Source organism: Oncorhynchus tshawytscha, linkage group LG01, assembly GCF_018296145.1.
Source record: "Oncorhynchus tshawytscha isolate Ot180627B linkage group LG01, Otsh_v2.0, whole genome shotgun sequence".
NCBI classification, from domain to species: domain Eukaryota; kingdom Metazoa; phylum Chordata; class Actinopteri; order Salmoniformes; family Salmonidae; genus Oncorhynchus; species Oncorhynchus tshawytscha.
Window position 1 is genome coordinate 7,821,947 of NC_056429.1, and position 18,357 is coordinate 7,840,303.

The 18,357-nt window shown below is 42.2% G+C and overlaps 1 protein-coding gene across 2 annotated transcripts; it reads left to right on the top strand.

Annotated features, from left to right (window-relative positions):
• The first annotated feature begins 8,888 nt into the window (after positions 1-8,888).
• On the top strand, positions 8,889-18,152 carry LOC112266675 (cytochrome c oxidase subunit 5A, mitochondrial). Of its 2 annotated transcripts, none has more exons than XM_042325303.1 (5): positions 8,889-9,059; positions 12,157-12,276; positions 15,674-15,795; positions 16,093-16,210; positions 17,329-18,152. In XM_042325303.1, the coding sequence occupies exons 1-4, from the start codon at positions 8,987-8,989 to the stop codon at positions 16,198-16,200; spliced, it is 423 nt and encodes a 140-aa protein (XP_042181237.1). In that variant the 5' UTR covers positions 8,889-8,986; the 3' UTR covers positions 16,201-16,210; positions 17,329-18,152. The 2 variants fall into 2 exon arrangements, with proteins under 2 accessions (XP_042181237.1, XP_024300163.2); XM_024444395.2 differs by lacking the exon at positions 17,329-18,152 and adding an exon at positions 17,043-17,220 and having other exon boundaries at positions 8,890-9,059.
• Positions 18,153-18,357: the final 205 nt, after the last annotated feature.

Below are 18,357 nucleotides of genomic sequence, written 5' to 3' on the forward strand. Positions count from 1 at the left end.
GCTATATGTACAGTATGGGTCTGGCCAGGGATACACAGCTATATGTACAGTATGGGTCTGGCCAGAGATACACAACTATATGTACAGTATGGGTCTGGCTGGAGACAGCTATATGTACAGTATGGGTCTGGCCAGAGATACACAACTATATGTACAGTATGGGTCTGGCCAGAGATACACAACTATATGTACAGTATGGGTCTGGCCAGAGATACACAGCTATATGTACAGTAGAGCTCTGGCCAGAGATACACAACTATATGTACAGTATGGGTCTGGCCAGAGATACACAGCTATATGTACAGTATGGGTCTGGCCAGAGATACACAACTATATGTACAGTATGGGTCTGGCCAGAGGTACACAGCTATATGTACAGTATGGGTCTGGCCAGAGGTACACAGCTATATGTACAGTATGGGTCTGGCCAGAGGTACACAGCTATATGTACAGTAGAGCTCTGGCCAGAGATACACAACTATATGTACAGTATGGGTCTGGCCAGAGGTACACAGCTATATCTACAGTATGGGTCTGGCCAGAGATACACAGCTATATGTACAGTATGGGTCTGGCCAGAGGTACACAGCTATATGTACAGTATGGGTCTGGCAGGAGATACACAGCTATATGTACAGTATGGGTCTGGCTGGAGACAGCTATATGTACAGTATGGGTCTGGCTGGAGACAGCTATATGTACAGTATGGGTCTGGCTGGAGACAGCTATATGTACAGTATGGGTCTGGCTGGAGACAGCTATATGTACAGTATGGGTCTGGCTGGGGATACACAGCTGGACCCAGGGAGGATAGGGGACTCTTGCCATTTAAACACTACTGAAACACTACTACAATGCCGCAGAGCTGTGTTGCACTGGCCTGGTTACACATGGACCACATAAATCAGGTATCTGAATATCGTATGGACCAATGAGGTACTTTGAATATCATATATGGTCCAATGGGGAACTTGGAACATCGTATGGACCAACCCTGAATATCACATGGACCAATGGGGAACTCTGAATATCATATGAACCAATGGGGAGCTCTGAATATCATGTGAACCAATGGGGAACTCTGAATATCATATGAACCAATGGGGAACTTGGAATATCGTATGGACCAATGGGGAACTTGGAACATCATATGGACCAATGGGGAAACCTCAGAATATTGCATGGACCAATAGGGAGCTCCACACAGAAAGAAAGAAAGGTATCCTTACAAAAGGCAGTCACACAATTTCACATGGAGACCTGATCACTATTGACCTCCAAGGGAATGTCATATTTCATTGTCATTAGAGGCAATAGGATTTGCTATGTGACAGATGTGGAGGGATTTTCCCTTATGAATATTATAATGTGATTATAACACGATTAGGCTTTGCACATTGGTCATCATGCAACTGCCTCTAAAAAAACAAAACCATGGATTTGACTTGCCTTTAAAACATATATCACAATACAGCGAACAGTGGTTTGTATAAGAACATGACTATTCTTGTGCTCTACTTTTATAATCATTTCTTATGACCATATTTTTGTATTAAAGTTTGGCGGATTGTTTAACCATGACTTGTTAAATCAGTGAAAATCCATTTACACTACCCAGTCTCTCTAACCTACGGACTGAACCATTTAATCACTACTCAGACCCAGTCTCTCTAACCTACGGACTGAACCATTTAATCACTACTCAGACCCAGTCTCTCTAACCTACGGACTGAACCATTTAATCACTACACTACCCAGTCTCTCTAACCTACGGACTGAACCATTTAATCACTACTCAGACCCAGTCTTCTAACCTACGGACTGAACCATTTAATCACTACTCAGACCCAGTCTCTCTAACCTACGGACTGAACCATTTAATCACTACACTACCCAGTCTCTCTAACCTACGGACTGAACCATTTAATCACTACTCAGACCCAGTCTCTCTAACCTACGGACTGAACCATTTAATCACTACTCAGACCCAGTCTCTCTAACCTACGGACTGAACCATTTAATCACTACTCAGACCCAGTCTCTCTAACCTACGGACTGAACCATTTAATCACTACTCAGACCCAGTCTCTCTAACCTACGGACTGAACCATTTAATCACTACACTACCCAGTCTCTCTAACCTACGGACTGAACCATTTAATCACTACTCAGACCCAGTCTCTCTAACCTACGGACTGAACCATTTAATCACTACTCAGACCCAGTCTCTCTAACCTACGGACTGAACCATTTAATCACTACACTAACCAGTCTCTCTAACCTGCGGACTGAACCATTTAATTACTACTCAGACCCAGTCTCTCTAACCTACGGACTGAACCATTTAATCACTACACTACCCGGTCTCTCTAACCCACTGGTTCTCAACCCTGGTCCTGGGGGACCCGAAGGGGTGCACATTTTAGTTTTTGCCCTAGCACTACACAGTTGATTCAAATCATCAACTCATCAAAAGGCTTTGCTGATTTGAATCACGTGTGTAGTGCTAGGGCAAAAACTAAAATGTGCACCCATTCGGGTCCCCCAGGACCAGGATGCTTTAACCTATGGACTGAACCATTTCAGTGCTCTGCCACAAGGTGGGGATGCTCAGCACTGCAGGCTGTCATGGAGATAGTGTACAGTACGTGCCATATACCAGGTGCTCCCATTTCACAGGACAGTGGAGTGTCATCAATGTCCACAAGGAGGAGATACAGACACGTAGTTAGCCATGTGTCTGTGTGTGTCTGTGTGTGTGTGTCTGTGTGTGTGTGTATGTGTGTGTGTGTGTGTGTGTGTGTCTGTGTGTGTGTGTCTGTGTGTGTGTGTTGTGACGGCCCTGAATTATTCTGAACCGTCTCAGTGCAGCTCCTTCCAATAGGGCGCTTTCCCTTTAATTCCCAATTAAATAGCCAGCATCAGCTGCGCAAAAGTGGGGTTGTGATGGAGACGTGTTCAACCCTCAGTTCCGAAGCTTCTCTTTGTTTTTCCGTTTGTTTTGTTGCCTAATAGAGTTTACCCAGGATCGGATCCACTCTTTGCGTCCGTGGACTACACCTCTCCGTTCTTCGTGGCCTTTCTCTGCTGGAGGTCTATTGGCGGATTGGATTGTCTGACTGACCGACTGACTACCACCTTTTTGTATACGGTATTTCATTTGTTTTGATGTGATGTATACTGTGATTTATGTAGTTAGTTGTAGTTGAGGACTTAGTAAGAGTTGATACGCTTTAAAGTTCTGTGGGAAAATAATTGTTATATTGATTGTATGTTTAATACTGGGTTTACGCTACACGGAATGAACGGACAAACATTGCGTGACAAAAGTCACTTGAGTTCACTGAACTCCTTTACCGGGCTGGACTCTTTTTAGGCCCGAGGTACAGGACATTTCTGGAGGAACCAGAACTCATTGTGATATTATTATATGTGTGTAATCATTGTTGTTGCTAATACAACCCACGCAAAAGAATATAGTTGTTTTTGAAGTTATTTCCAATGTTTTAAGGGTTTATGAAAAGTTTATTTCCATCCTGACTTTTACATAAGTCCTTTGTATTGGTGTAGACTTGACGGACCAGATGGGACTCATTCCCACCCAAACTAAAAGGAGAAACCAATGTTTTCTCTGGTAGGCACAACCTACCTGGCACCCCTATAAATAATAACCTCAAGTCAAAACCGTTAGTGTGTGTGTGTGTGTGTGTGTGTGTGTGTGTGTGTGTATTCTGTGAGGAATGATTTCAGCATTATAACACTGTACCTTTTCCATATGAGGGCCACAGCAACTGCTTCATGTCAAATCACTCTACTACTCTAGCGAGTATTGCATACTATTGGATAACGAAGCAGAACAATAGCTTGGCTGTATTGTAGATAAAGACATCAAATGGGTTATAAGTGGAGACATAACATCTATGAATTTTCTGGCTGTGCTATAGAACAGTGCCCTTAACGGTGAAGTGATAGCTGAACTAGAACAGTGCCCTTAAAGGTGAAGTGATAGCTGAACTAGAACAGTGCCCTTAAAGGTGAAGTGATAGCTGAACTAGAACAGTGCCCTTAAAGGTGAAGTGATAGCTGAACTAGAACAGTGCCCTTAAAGGTGAAGTGATAGCTGAATTCTTAGGGAAAAAAAGGTTCTAGGAAGAACCCTTAAAGATGAAGTGATAGCTGAATTCTTAGGTGAAGTGGGGAAAAAAGGTTCTAGGAAGAACCCTTAAAGGTGAAGTGATAGCTGAATTCTTAGGGAAAAAAAGGTTCTAGGAAGAACCCTTAAAGATTAAAGGTTTTTTGGTAGAACCCTACATAGAGGGTTCTAGGTAGAACCATATACAGGGGGTTATTTGAAGAACCCTGCATAGACGGTTCTAGATAGAACCCTGTGCAAAGGGTTCTACCCAGCACCAAAAAGAGGTCCCCTATGGGTACAAACTGAAGAACCCTGTATGGTTCTACTTAGTACCTTTTATTTCTAAGAGTGTGGTTCCTCACCAGAAAAGAGAAAGATGAAAGACTCGTATGCTCGTATGCACACAGTGAGGGACATGAGGTGTGATGAGGATGGGGACTGCTGAGTTGTTCACCACACTCACCTTGCGTCCCGCTCCCCTCAAAAACACAGCCTCCAGACAGCCATTTCCCCAACACCAGATGGCCCTCTCTCAGGAGACAAGTAGACCTACGAGCCATAGGCTATGTGGGCTGTTGATATTAATAATGGCCTCGATACAAAATGTTGTCTAAATCCAAAATTATCTTATGTTATCTTGCTGCCAAACCTGTGAAAAGGAAATACACAATGCCTCTCTGAACTTGCCTTTAACTACTCAATTTCAGGTTCCTCCAGCCAGGTGTCTGTGTATATCTTTTGACACCCCGTTTGAGAGACTTTGTAATAAATTACTAGGTATTATCCCTGTACTATCCCTGGACTGGCAGCAGGCGTTCTTGAAATGCGAGTGAAGGAGGGGAGCAAGTTCTGAAACTTCTTGGGATTCGCCATGGCTCACATCACTACACTAACCAGTCTTTTTACTGTTGTTTTATTTCTTTACTTACCTATTGTTCATCTAATACCTACTTTGCACTATTGGTTAGAGCCTGTAAGTAAGCATTTCACTGTAAGGTAAAATACCTGTTGTATTCAGCGCACGTGACAAATACACTTTGATTTGATGCGGGGAAAAGGATTCTTGGATGGAGGTACAATCCTGGTGGGGCTTAGGCAAGGACAGGGAATCATGGAAAGTGATTGTCTGAACCGCACAGGGCTTAGAGTGAGTCAGGTAGTTTTACCGGGTCAGGCAAGGGGATTACCGAGACCATAACTTAATGTAATGTTAATAATGTTGCCTCTACCGTCTCTTATGACCAGAAAAATAACTTCTAGACATCAGGACTGCGATTACTCACCACGGACTAGCAGAATCCTCTTTTTCCTTTCACGACTCTGACGAGCCCGACGCGAAGGACACGCTGTTTCCTCGGGAACAGGCCCCGATCCCCGTGATCTGCGTGAAGAGGACACGGAGAAAGAGGGGCCAAAGGTCGGGCTGCCTTCTGAGAATTTGTAGGCGATCAAATAAACCCTCACTTCCCTCCATTCTGCTAGCAAACATGCAATCTTTGGACAATAAAATAGATGAGTTCTGCGGAAGACTAACCTACCAACGGGACATTAAAAACTGTAACATCTTATGCTTCATGGAGTTGTGGCTGAACGACGACAACATCAACATACAGCTGGCTGGTTATATGCTGCACCGGCAGGATAGAACAGCGGTGTCTGGTAAGACAAGGGGCGGCGATCTATGTATTTTTGTAAACAACAGCTGGTGCACGACATCTCAGGAAGTCTCGAGCTACTGCTCACCTGAGGTAGAGTATCTCATGATAAACTGTAGACCACACTACCTACCGAGATAGTTTTCATCTGTATTCTTTGTAGATGTTTAGATACCACCAAAGTCAGAGGCTGGCACTAAGACAGCATTGAATGATCTGTATTCCACCATAAGCAAAAAAGAAAACGCTCACCCAGAGGCAGCACTCCTAGTAGCCGGAGACTTTAATGCAGGGAAAATTAAATCCGTTTTACCAAATTTCTATCAGCATGTTAAATGTGCAGCCAGAGGAAAAGGAACTCTGGACCACCTATACTCCACAGACACATACAATGCTCTCCCTCGCCCTCCATTTGGCAAATCTGACCATAATTGTATTCTCCTGATTCCTGCTTACAAGCAAAAATATAAAAAAATTAAAGCAGGAAGCACCAGTGACTAGATCAATAAAAAAAGTGGTCAGAGGAAGCAGATGCTAAGCTACAGGACTGTTTTGCACAGAAACCCTGCATGATTTTGGGTACCAGCACCCAGGGTACCAACCTCTTGGGTTCAAGCCCCAAATTACCCTATCTGACAAAATTCCTATTCCATCCTGACCAGGGCTTGAACTCACACTAAATCAATAAAAAAGTGGTCAGAGGAAGCAGATGCTAAGCTACAGGACTGTTTTGCTAGCACAGAAACCCGGCATGATTTGGGTATCTAGCACAGACTGGAATATGTTCTGGGATTCCTCCGATGGCATTGAGGAGTACACCACATCAGTCACTGGCTTCATCAATCGATGTGCATCGATGATGTCGTCCTCACAGTGATCGTATGTACATACCCCGTTTCCAGCTACAATAGTCATTTACAACATTAACCATGTCTACACTGTATTTCTGATCAATTTGATGTTATTTTAATGGACAAATTTGCTTTTCTTTCAAAAACAAGGACATTGTTAAGTTCCGTTCAAAAGTTTGGGGTCAGTGTGTATTTATATATATATATATAGTACCAGTCAAAAGTGTGGACACACCTACTCAGTCAAGGGGTTTTCTTTCATTTCTACAATTTTCTACATTATAGAATAATAGTGAAGAGATCAAAACTATAAATAACGCATAGAATCATGTAGTAACACAAAAGTGTTAAACAAATCAAAATATATTTTATATTTGAGATTCTTCAAAGTACCCAGCCTTTGCCGTGATGAAAGCTTTGCATACTCTTGGCATTCTCTCAACCAGCTTCACCTGGAATGCTTTTCCAACAGTCTTGAAGTAGTTCCCAGATAGGCTGAGCACTTGTTGGCTGCAATGCCTTCACTCTGCTGTCCAACTCATCCCAAACCATCTCAATTGGGATGGGGTCGGGTGATTGTGGAGGCCATGTCATCTGATCCAGCATTCCATCACTCTCCTTCTTGGTCAAAAGCTCTTACACAGCCTGGAGGTGTGTTTAGGTCATTGTCCTGTTGAAAAAAAAATGATAGTCCCAATAGGAGCAAACCAGATGGGATGGCATATCGCTGCAGAATGCTGTGGTAGCCATGCTGGTTAAGTGTGCCTTGAATTCTAAATAAATCACCAACAGTATCACCAGCAAAGCACCCCCACACCATCACACCTCCTCCTCCATGCTTCACGGTGGGCACCATTCATGCGGAGATCACCTACTCTGCATCTCACAAAAACACTGCGGTTGGAACCAAAAATCTCAAATTTGGACTCATCAGACCAAAGGACAGATTTCCACCGGTCTAATGTCCATTGCTTGTGTTTCTTGGCCCAAGCAAGTCTCTTCTTATTACTGATGTCCTTTAGTGGTTTCTTTGCAGCAATTCGACCATGAAAGCCTGATTCTTGCAGTATCCTCTGAACAGTTGATGTTGAGATGTGTCTGTTACTCAAACTCTTAATGTATTCTCTGAAGCAGAGGTAACTCTGGGTCTTCCTTTCCTGTGGTGGTCCTTGAGAGCCAGTTTCATCATAGCGCTTGGTTTTTGCGACTGCACTTGAAGAAACTTGAAAAGTTATTGACATTTTCCGTATTGACTGATCATCATATTTGAAAGTAATGGACTGTCGTTTCTCTTTGCTTATTTGAGCTATTCTTGACCTAATATGGACTTGGTCTTTTACTAAATAGGGTTATCTTCTGTATTCCAACCCTAGTTTGTCACAACACAACTGATTGGCTCAAACGCATTAAGAAGGAAAGAATTTCCATGAATTAACAAGGCATGTCTGTTAATTGAAATGCATTCCAGGTGACTACCTCATGGTTGAGAGAATGCCAAGAATGTGCTAAGCTGTCATCAAGTCAAAGGGTGGCTACTTTGAAGAATCTCAAATATATTTAGATTTGTTAAACACTTTTTGGTTACTACATGATTCCATGTGTGTTATTTCATAGTTTGTCTTCACTATTATTCTACAATGTAGAAAAACTTTGAATGAGTAGTGTCCAAACTTTTGACTGGTACTACATATATATGTACATATAGAGTGGGGAGAACAAGTATTTGATACACTGCCGATTTTGCAGGTTTACCTACACACAAAGCATGTAGAGGTCTGTCATAGGTACACTTCAACTGTGAGAGACGGAATCTAAAACAAAATTCCAGAAAATCACATTTGTATGATTTTTAAGCAATTAATTTGCATAACAAGCCATGTGTCCTGAAATTCAGTATCTCTAATAAATGCAAGTATTGTTTTTGTACAATGATGGGTCCTCATTCTATCACCTCCCTTGGCTACTCTCGGTTCGCTCCCTTACAAGTAGTTATTGACTCAACATTTTCAGCTTTTTAATAATTTATAAAAATGTCTGAACAAAATTCCCCTTTGACATTGTGGGTTATTGTGTAGATTAGTGGCACAATATACATTGTTCAATCTTTAAATTCGGACTGTAACACACCCAATGTTAGGGGGAAAAATACATTAAAAGTCAAGGGGTGTGAATACTTCCTGAAGGCGGGCACTATGTATTAAACGTGAGTGGAGAGAGTTACTTTTATAACCTTGCGCATGCGCCGTGGGAACTTGGTCTTGAGCTACCAGCTAACATCCTTGAGTCGGAAGTCTGATCCCATCTATATTTGCTTGTCCGTAACGTTAGCTGACTGTCCCTGCATCATGTTTCGAGCCGCCGTCCGACTTTCAGTGTCCGGTGCCCGGAGTTTGACACGGCCACAGCTCGGACTTACAGGTATTATTGTGTTATCACTTAATTTCGTAGTTTGGGACGTTCATGCGGAAATCACTGTCGGCAGTCGTTATTGGCTGGCTAGCTACGTTAGCATGTTACTAGCACAATCAGTTGCGAATGGATAACTGCAAAATAAACGTTTTCGGTGAACTACAAGTGGTAGACGTGTTAGATGAGCTATATCCCTTTTAATCCTTAAAACAAATGTAATGTTTAAAAACGCTCTGTAATATTCAAGTGGATTTTTTTTTTAAACATTTTTTTTATTGATGTCCTTGCAATGACCGACTGCTTGAGGTGAGGCTTAGGCCTGTAACTAGCAAGTTCACTATCTAATGCCATAACCATGGCCTATATTTGTCTAATACTAGCTAGCGAATTAGCACTGGATAGCAGATGACTTGCCAGCCATGTCTAACTAGCTAAACGTTCAAGTTAACTAGCTTACGTTTGCATATAGACTGGTATGGTTGTTAAACTCGAGATAATAGATTGTGCTTTTAAATGAAGGACTGTAACATTAACTAGTACTAAACAGGCAGCAACTCTAGCTAGCAAACCAGCTCGAATAACTAGTAGCGAACTACTGCTGGTTAATAGTGCATTGCCGCATAACCCATTAATAGACCTGCTCACTGATTTGGTGCCTATTGACGATGGTATATTATGGCCAGGGGTATTTTAAGATCCCCGAAGTTCGTTCTGAACTTGGGCGGCCACCTGTACTAATTAGCTGGCGGCTCCAAACACCGGTGTAAAGGCTTCGGTGTGGCTCGTGCCTAGCCGAATTTAGCTAACCGTGTATGTTACTCCCTTAATGCATTCGGCAATGGTGCTGTCTGTCCATTTTTTTTTTTTACAATTTGAAGCCAGTATCCACTTCCTCAATAGTCCGAATTAATCTAAGAACTGAAATCGGTCAATAATTTGTTTTTGCAGATATCTTAATTGCACAATTTCAGATAATGTTTGGTGCAGTATTTTTCAATTAGAAAATGGTCATGAAAACTAGTAGTCTCTCGTTGAATAACAATTTTATTGAAGAGTCCCTACTGTTGACCAATCAGCGATGAAGGGGTGTAGACTTCGGCTCCGTACTTCCGTTTTCCTCTAGATCATTTGTGCCCGAACAGCCGAAAAAACCCACAGTCAAAGTCCAAACGAACAAACGATGTCATATGTACGAACGGTTTCGACTGGGGAGTATGCAGAAGCCTTATGCGTAACTGGGGAGGAAGTGTCGTTCACTTTAACTGGAGGCACACACAGTTTATGGATATGTGCAAAGCTGCTACAGTAAGTGTTTTTTTTAAGACTATTTCTCGCTGATATGAAAGATAAGGGGCACATCAGTATATGGTTTGAAAACCATTTATCAAGTGACGATTATTGACTTTAAAACGTTATTAACACAGCGTCGGAATTTTAGTTCACCAACGTGGCCGCCGCTAACCACTGAAACCCCTACTGTTAAATTAAGGGTTTTCTAGAGCGAGGTGCTGCACTGCATGGCTCAAGCCTGAACTAGTCTGGCTACCCAGACTCCTTGCTCCGGACAAACACGGATGTTATTATATTCTCCACAATGACTCTGGTTACCTCCCTGACCCTGCACTGAAAGCTCACACATTTGGGTCTGTCGGATTGGTCCAGAAACCGATTGGTTGGACCAGACCCAGCCCACAGGTGGGTAAAGCAGGGGTTTAAAAAAAAAAATAGTTAATGACTTTGATACTCTGATTGGTTAGATGATCCAATTGCTGATTACTATGTGCAACACTCATCACCTCAAATGACTAAAATGATGGCCGTCTCAGACTGAAGTATGTAGGGAACGACAGAGCAGCGGAAGCATTTAGTCAGTGCCGTCAAACCTGGCTTCCATTCCCTCACCCTGTTGGACTGTGAACAATTCAACCATTAATGGTGCCATCTAGCTAGGTCACATACACTGGTCATGCAAGTACAATGGTCATGCAAGTACACTGGTCATGCAAGTACAATGGTCATGCAAGTACACTGGTCATGCAAGTACACTGGTCATGCAAGTACACTGGTCATGCAAGTACACTGGTCATGCAAGTACACTGGTCATGCAAGTACACTGGTCATGCAAGTACAATGGTCATGCAAGTACACTGGTCATGCAAGTACAATGGTCATGCAAGTACACTGGTCATGCAAGTACACTGGTCATGCAAGTACACTGGTCATGCAAGTACACTGGTCATGCAAGTACACTGGTCATGCAAGTACACAATGTCAGTTTTTACTTATTTACATCTACAGCCCTAGTAGATGTAGCTAAATACACTTGACTAGTGGTGGCTCTGCTACCCGACCCCTGACGTTATACATCAGGTTAGGGCAGGGTAGGGCCTGTTCTCTTTTTTCCCCCCCCATCAATAACTAGGGTACGGGCAGGGCTCGGTTATCACTAAATGGATCATTTAGAAGCTTTAGTGCTCTGCTTGCTGCGCAGTAAAGTCCCATCTGTCTAAAATCATAACATGGTGTCAGTAGCGCTTCAACCTCATCAAATATAAGACAAATTATTTCACAATGTTCGCGATTTATCGGAGTATAGAGTAGTTAAATCAACAACAACAAATATTTGTCATATGCGTCAAATTACAACCAGTGTAGACCTTACCGTGAAATGCTGACTTACAAGCCCTTAACCAACAATGCAGTTCAAGAAATGGAGTTTAGAAAAGATTGACCAAATAAACTAAAGTAACACAATAAGTTAACAATAATGAGGCTATATACAGGGGGTACCGAGTTAATTTGCGGTGGTACAGTTGAGGTAATTTGTTCATGTTTGTAGGGGTGAAGTGACTATGCATAGATAATAAACAGCGAGTAGCTGAGCAGCCCAAGTGTTGTTGCTATGCATACTCAGCCCCTCCCATGTTTTGAACTGGGATCTGAATATCTGTGGCCCTGAATAGCGTCTGAGGCGATGCTCTAGTCAGACTATAGGCTCTCTAAGCCCCACCCCTTTTCTTTGGGGAAGACTCCCAAAATCCATGGTGGGGTGGTATAAGACTGAGGTGACATTTTTCTTTAATAATCCCTGTATCTTTTCCTGCAGCTCCACTGGCCCAGAGGTGTTACGCCCATGGTGGGAAGCTGGAATCGGACGAGGAGTTTGATGCCCGCTGGGTAACCTATTTTAACAAGGCAGATATTGATGCGTGGGAGCTGAGGAAAGGTGAGTGATGAGGAAATCACATGGTCAGCCCTACGATTATGACGAAGAGCATAGTGCACAGCTGCATTGATTACGTGGAAGAGTATGTTTGTGTGTATATGTTTTTATGTGTGTGTGTGTAAATCTCTATATACAGTTGACTAGATATCAGTAGTTCTCATCTAGGGTTGTGGAAGTCATGACATTTTGTCAGCTGGTAACTGTCATGCAAATAACTGCTGGTCTCATGGTAATTGACCGTTAATTAACAAAGCATGTTTAGCATCTTCACTCAGCCTACAAACCACTGATGCAGACCTTTGGAACATCTACAATTGAAAGTCTAATAAATCAATTTCTACTCAACAAAAATATAAATGCACCAATATAAAACATTTGGCTTAATTACATTTCATATAAGGTTCAGTCAATTCAAAGAAATTCATTAGGCCCTAATGTATGGATTTCACATGACTGGGCAGGGGCGCAGCCATGGTTGGGCCCGGGAGGGCATAGGCCCACCCACTTTGGGAGCCAGTTTCAGCCAATCAGAATGAGTTTTTCCACAAAAGGGCTTTATAACAGATGTTTTGGTTTCTAATACATTCTTAGGCTGCATGATAAAACTAAATGTGTTTTGAAAAAAGTTGCATGAAAGGCATGACCTCTGCTCAGTTAATTGGTCAGACTACACACAATCAGTCTCTCATTCACAATGTGACAAGGACTTGATGTGATTCTCACCATTGGACTATTCTCCATTTTTATTTGGTATTTACATATAACCTACGAATGTGTTGAATGATCTTTTTTTTATTTTTATGGTGGTTAGACATTTTTGCTAATATATTAACAAAACTTATTACATTTACATAAGTATTCAGACCCTTTACTCAGTACTTTGTTAAAGCAGCGAATACAGCCTGGAGTCTTCTTGGGTGTGACACTACACGCTTGGCACACCAGTATTTGGAGCTTTTCCACATTTCTTCTCTGCAGATTCTCTCAAGTTCTGTCAAGTTGGATGGGGAGCTTCGCTGCACAGCTATTTTCAGGTCTCCAGAGATGTTTGATCAGGTTCAAGTCCAGGCTCTGGCTGGGCCACTCAAGGACATTCAGAGACTTATCCCAACCTTCGTCCCAGTCTGAGGTCCTGAGCGCTCTGGAGAAGGTTTTCATCAAGGATCTCTCTGTACTTTGCTCCATTAATCTTTCCCTCGATCCTGACTAGTCTCCCAGTCGCTGCCGCTGAAAAACATAATGCTTTCACCACCATGCTTCGCCATAGGGACGGTGCCAGGTTTCCTCCAGGCGTGACGCTTGGCATTCGGGCCAAAGAGTTCATCTTGGTTTCATCAGACCAGAGAATCTTGTTTCATGGTCAGAGTCCTTCAGGTGCCACTCGGAAAATTCCAAGCGGGCTGTCATGCCGTCTGGCCACTACTAAAGGCCTGATTGGTGGCGTGCTGCAGAGATTGTTGTCCTTCTGGAAGGTTCTGCCATCTCCACAGAGGAGCTCTGGAGCTCTGTCAGAGTGCCCATCCGGTTCTCGGTCACCTCCCTGACCAAGGCCCTTCTCCCCCGATTGCTCAGTTTGGCCGGACGGCCGGCTCTAGGAAGAGTCTTGGTGGTTCCAAACTTCCATTTAAGAATGATGGAGGCCAATGTGTTCTTGGGGACCTTCAATTCTGCAGACATGTTTTGGTGCCCTTCCCCAGATCTGTGCCTCGACACAATCCTCGACACAGTCTCCGTGCTCTACGGACAATTCTTTCATCCTCATGGGTTGGTTTTTACTCTTGACATGCACTGTCAACTGTGGGACCTGATATAGACAGGTGTGTGCCTTTTTACAAATTGTCTAATCAATTGAATTTACCGCAGGTGGTCTCCTAGTTGTAGAAACATCTCGAGGATATTCAATTGAAACAGGATGCACCTGAGCTCAATTTCGAGTCTCATAGCAAAGAGTCTGAATACTTTAAGTAAATAAAGTATTTCTGTTTAGTTTTTATAAACGGGCAAACCATTCCTAAACCTGTTCGATTAGTCATTTAGGGTGTATTGTGTGTAGACAGAGGGTGGAAAATATACATGTAATTTATTTTAGAACAAGGCTGTAACGTAACAATGTGAGTAAAACGTCAAGGGGCCTGAATACTTTCCAAATGCTCTGTATACATGTCAGCCTACAAATTATACAAATAGGCCCTATTATAATCAAATTCGCTAGCTTCTACTTGCTTTAGCATGGTTTAAATGATTCCTGTCTGTATGATACAGTACAGTAATACAGTTCACTCAAAGATTAGCCTAATGGAGCTAGTTTAATTGATTTACCCAAGAGAACATATAGCTAGCTCCATCTATGGGCTTTTATGGTTTTCCTCTCGTGCGTAATTTGCAGTAGCCTTTATCATATGTATTGGATAACGCCACAATCATTTGGGCTTCCTTGAGCTCATTAATAAATGTATTTTTTTGTTATATAGTACTCCTAAAATGTATTTCATGTATGGCTCGTTAGGCTCCGGTAGCATCGGGCTTAAATTTTATACCAAAAGCTATTATCAAATCCAGACATATTTATATACTTTTGAATGACACTTACGGTTTTAGCGGGAAATCCTTGGTTACCTGGGAGTGAAGTGATTTATTCTCGGGATGGAAAACATTTCTAAAATACGGGTATGCACTTGAACAGCGAATAGAGGACTCTCTTCCTGCAGTTCATTTTCATGCCAGCCAGGTACGCTACTCTTGTCGTGAAGCGGCGCGATATTAATTCATTAATATTAGCCAAGGTGAGAAATAAATGGGCCTAGCCTATAGAATGCTGATGTGATCTTTTTAATACAGGCCATCAACTTTCTCAAATCAGTTGCGTTAGCCTATAGAAAAATTGTACAATATGTCTTTAATAGAAAGTTATTTTAAATCCATGCATCAACCAGCAATGAGGAGCTGGCTCTCGCTGAACAGGTGCTCCTATTACGCTCCAACTCAATGCCAGGGCTCTGTTTTAATTTATTTTTTCCATTTTTTTTTTCATTAGCATTGATGTCAGAGGTGAGAGGGACAATAGAGCACTGAGTACCAGGCCATCAGCAAGTTTTTGTAGGTTATGAATGACCATCAGTGACATCAGAGCATTTTGGAGAAGCCTAGTTGCCATGACTCAATGGTCATGACTTGTGACTTCCGATGTGGCGGTAAGATGGTCACCATGCCAGCCCTATGCTCAACCTGTCCTGGTTACTGAACCCCAATCACATTTTCCGGAATGATTTGAGTGAACAAATCTATCCTTTTGGAGTCTCAAGTGACTTGCCGTCATTAGTTTTAAAAAAGCAACTGTTGTGAAAAGTAGACCTCTTCTATCATCCTGTGGTAACTAACCCTGATGTTGTTTGTCCAGGGATGAACACGCTGATTGGATACGACCTGGTGCCTGAGCCTAAGATCCTGGAAGCAGCTCTCCGAGCCTGCCGCAGATTAAATGACCTGGCTAGCGCCATACGTATCCTGGAGGCTGTCAAGGTGAGTTGGAGGATGCTCCTCGGAACACTTCAAAATGATAACGATCAGTTCTAGAAGAACACGTGTTGAATGGCAATGACCCCTTTGACCCCCCCTAGTCACTAGTCCATCCCCTTTCTGTATGTTTACTCTGAACATGAGGTATATTACAAACTCCCAATTTTATATATATTTTTTTGTGATCATTCTGCCCAGAAATAAACAAAACATAATATATATATATATATGTATGTGTGTGTTTTGCTACACATCGTCCCTGACATTTTCCTCAAAGCAGTTGGTTTATGTTTTCCCCAGGACAAATCTGGCCCCCACAAAAAAATCTACCCATACTTAATTCAGGAGCTGCGACCAACACTAGATGAGCTTGGTATCTCTACACCTGAAGAGCTTGGCATGGACTAAGTATAGATGGGTAAGGTATCCAATGGACATGCACTGTCTAAGCAATAAGGGCCGAGGGGGTGTGGTATATGGCCAATATACCACGGCTAAGGGTTGTTCTTAGCACGATGTAACGCGGAGTGCCTGGATACAGCCCTTAGCTGTGGTATATTGGCCATATACCACAAACCCCCAGTGGTACCTTATTGCTATTATAAACTGGTTAACAACGTAATTAGAGCAGTAAAAATAAATGTTTTGTCATACCTGTGGTATACGGTCTGATATTCCGGCTGTCAGCCAATCAGCATTCGAACCACCCAGTTTATTACAGTCTTTATACCCTGAATCCCAAATGAACCCCTGGCCTAGGAAAGGGGTGTCAAACATACAGCCCGATTCAGCCTGTCTAATCGGCACACGTTTTGTTTGTAATTTTAAATAATATTTATATTGGGGGGGGGAATCAATGTGCTATAAAATAACTAAAACCGAATTGAAACTGGTGTAGAAATTGTAATTTATTATTTTTACTGTGTCCAGCTTGCTGATAATCACTGAACTGAAAGCTAGATTGTTTTATGCTCTTACTAGCTAAAACCAATGGGTGGAGTATCTTAGGGAAAATTGACAGCAAATAAATATAACCCATTTTCAGTGCGGCCCTTCGGGCCTAGTGAAAGACTACGTGAGTCACGCCCTAGGCAGTTGTATAGATCTTAGAGGATTGGATAGGTGTAAGCAATATGGCGATGGCTCCATCTTGTATATTACCCGTAGATAGGCCTGGTGGAAATGCAGTGATATTGCTTACACCTGTCCATGGCCTGTTCTCTTAACTAAAATAATGTTTTCCTCTCTAGTTTTCTCTGGGCTGCTGTTTTCTCTGGGACTCTCTGGGCTGCTGTTGTCTCTCTGGGAACCTTGTACTTCGTCTTTGCCTCGTATAAATGTGATATTTAATTTGGGCCTTTATTAAGTTATTTTGCTTGTAAAATATTGATTAACCTAATAAAGGAAAAAATACATTTTTTATTTTAATTTTTTGTGTGTCAAATGTTCTTCTTGGTATCATTTTAGATATGTTTGCATTTCAACATGGCAGGTGATTTTTATTATTATTTTCTTTCCGTTTTTAAATGTAACTAGGGAAGTCTGTTAAGAACAAGGATGGCCTACACCGGCCAAACCCGGACGATGCTGGGCCAATTGTGCTCCGCCCTATGTGATTGCCGACTGACTGAACTACAGATTGCCTTGCATCATAAAGAACTATTAATTATTTGTAGATCAGTCACAGTTTAATCAAAATGCCTCACGTCTGCTGGGGCGGCAGGTAGCCAAGTGGTAAGAGCTTTGGGCCGGTAATCGCAAGGTTGCTGGAGCGGATCCCCGAGCTGACGAGGTAAAACATCTGTAATTCTGCCTCTGAACAAGGCGGTTTAACCCACTCTTCCCTGGTAGGCCATTATTGTAATTGATCGTTGAGGTGGTGGGTGCGGTCTGTCAGGAAGTCTAGGACCCATTTGCAAGGACCATTCTAGTCATTTTAAAGTAGTCCATTTTCATCATTGTCTAACTGCTCAACTCAGGAATTGCCACCCAGTTGACTACTTTAAAATGGTAGAAGCCCTCTGGCAATGTCCATGCTAAAACACATTATCTGTGATTTAGTCTCTGACAACAGGCTGATGACAACTCTAAGTTTGTTTTTGGGGAAGTTGCCAAAAGGTGACCAAGCCATAGAGATAGAGGACTCATTTGTATCAGTGTTTATAGCATCTGTGACAGCATGGGCAGCCACTCAGTGCATTTATAACAACCTAAACATCTATTAAATCAAATAAACCTCAAGTAGCAAATGAGCAATTACCTTTTTTTTGTTTACCAAATAAAGACTCATTGACCTTCATACAGAACTCTCCACTTCTGGGCAGTGTTGTAAAGTACAAAAATAAAAATATTTTAAAGTACTACTGAAGTAGTTTTTGTTTTGTATTTCTACTTTAATATTGATATTTTTGGCAACTTTTACTTCACTACATTCCTAAATAAAATATGCTTTTTACTCCATTTTCTCTGAACTCGTTACATTTTTGACAGGAAAAATGGTCCAACTCACTCCTCAAGAGAACATCCCTGGTCATCCCTACTGCATCTGATCTGACGGACTCCAAA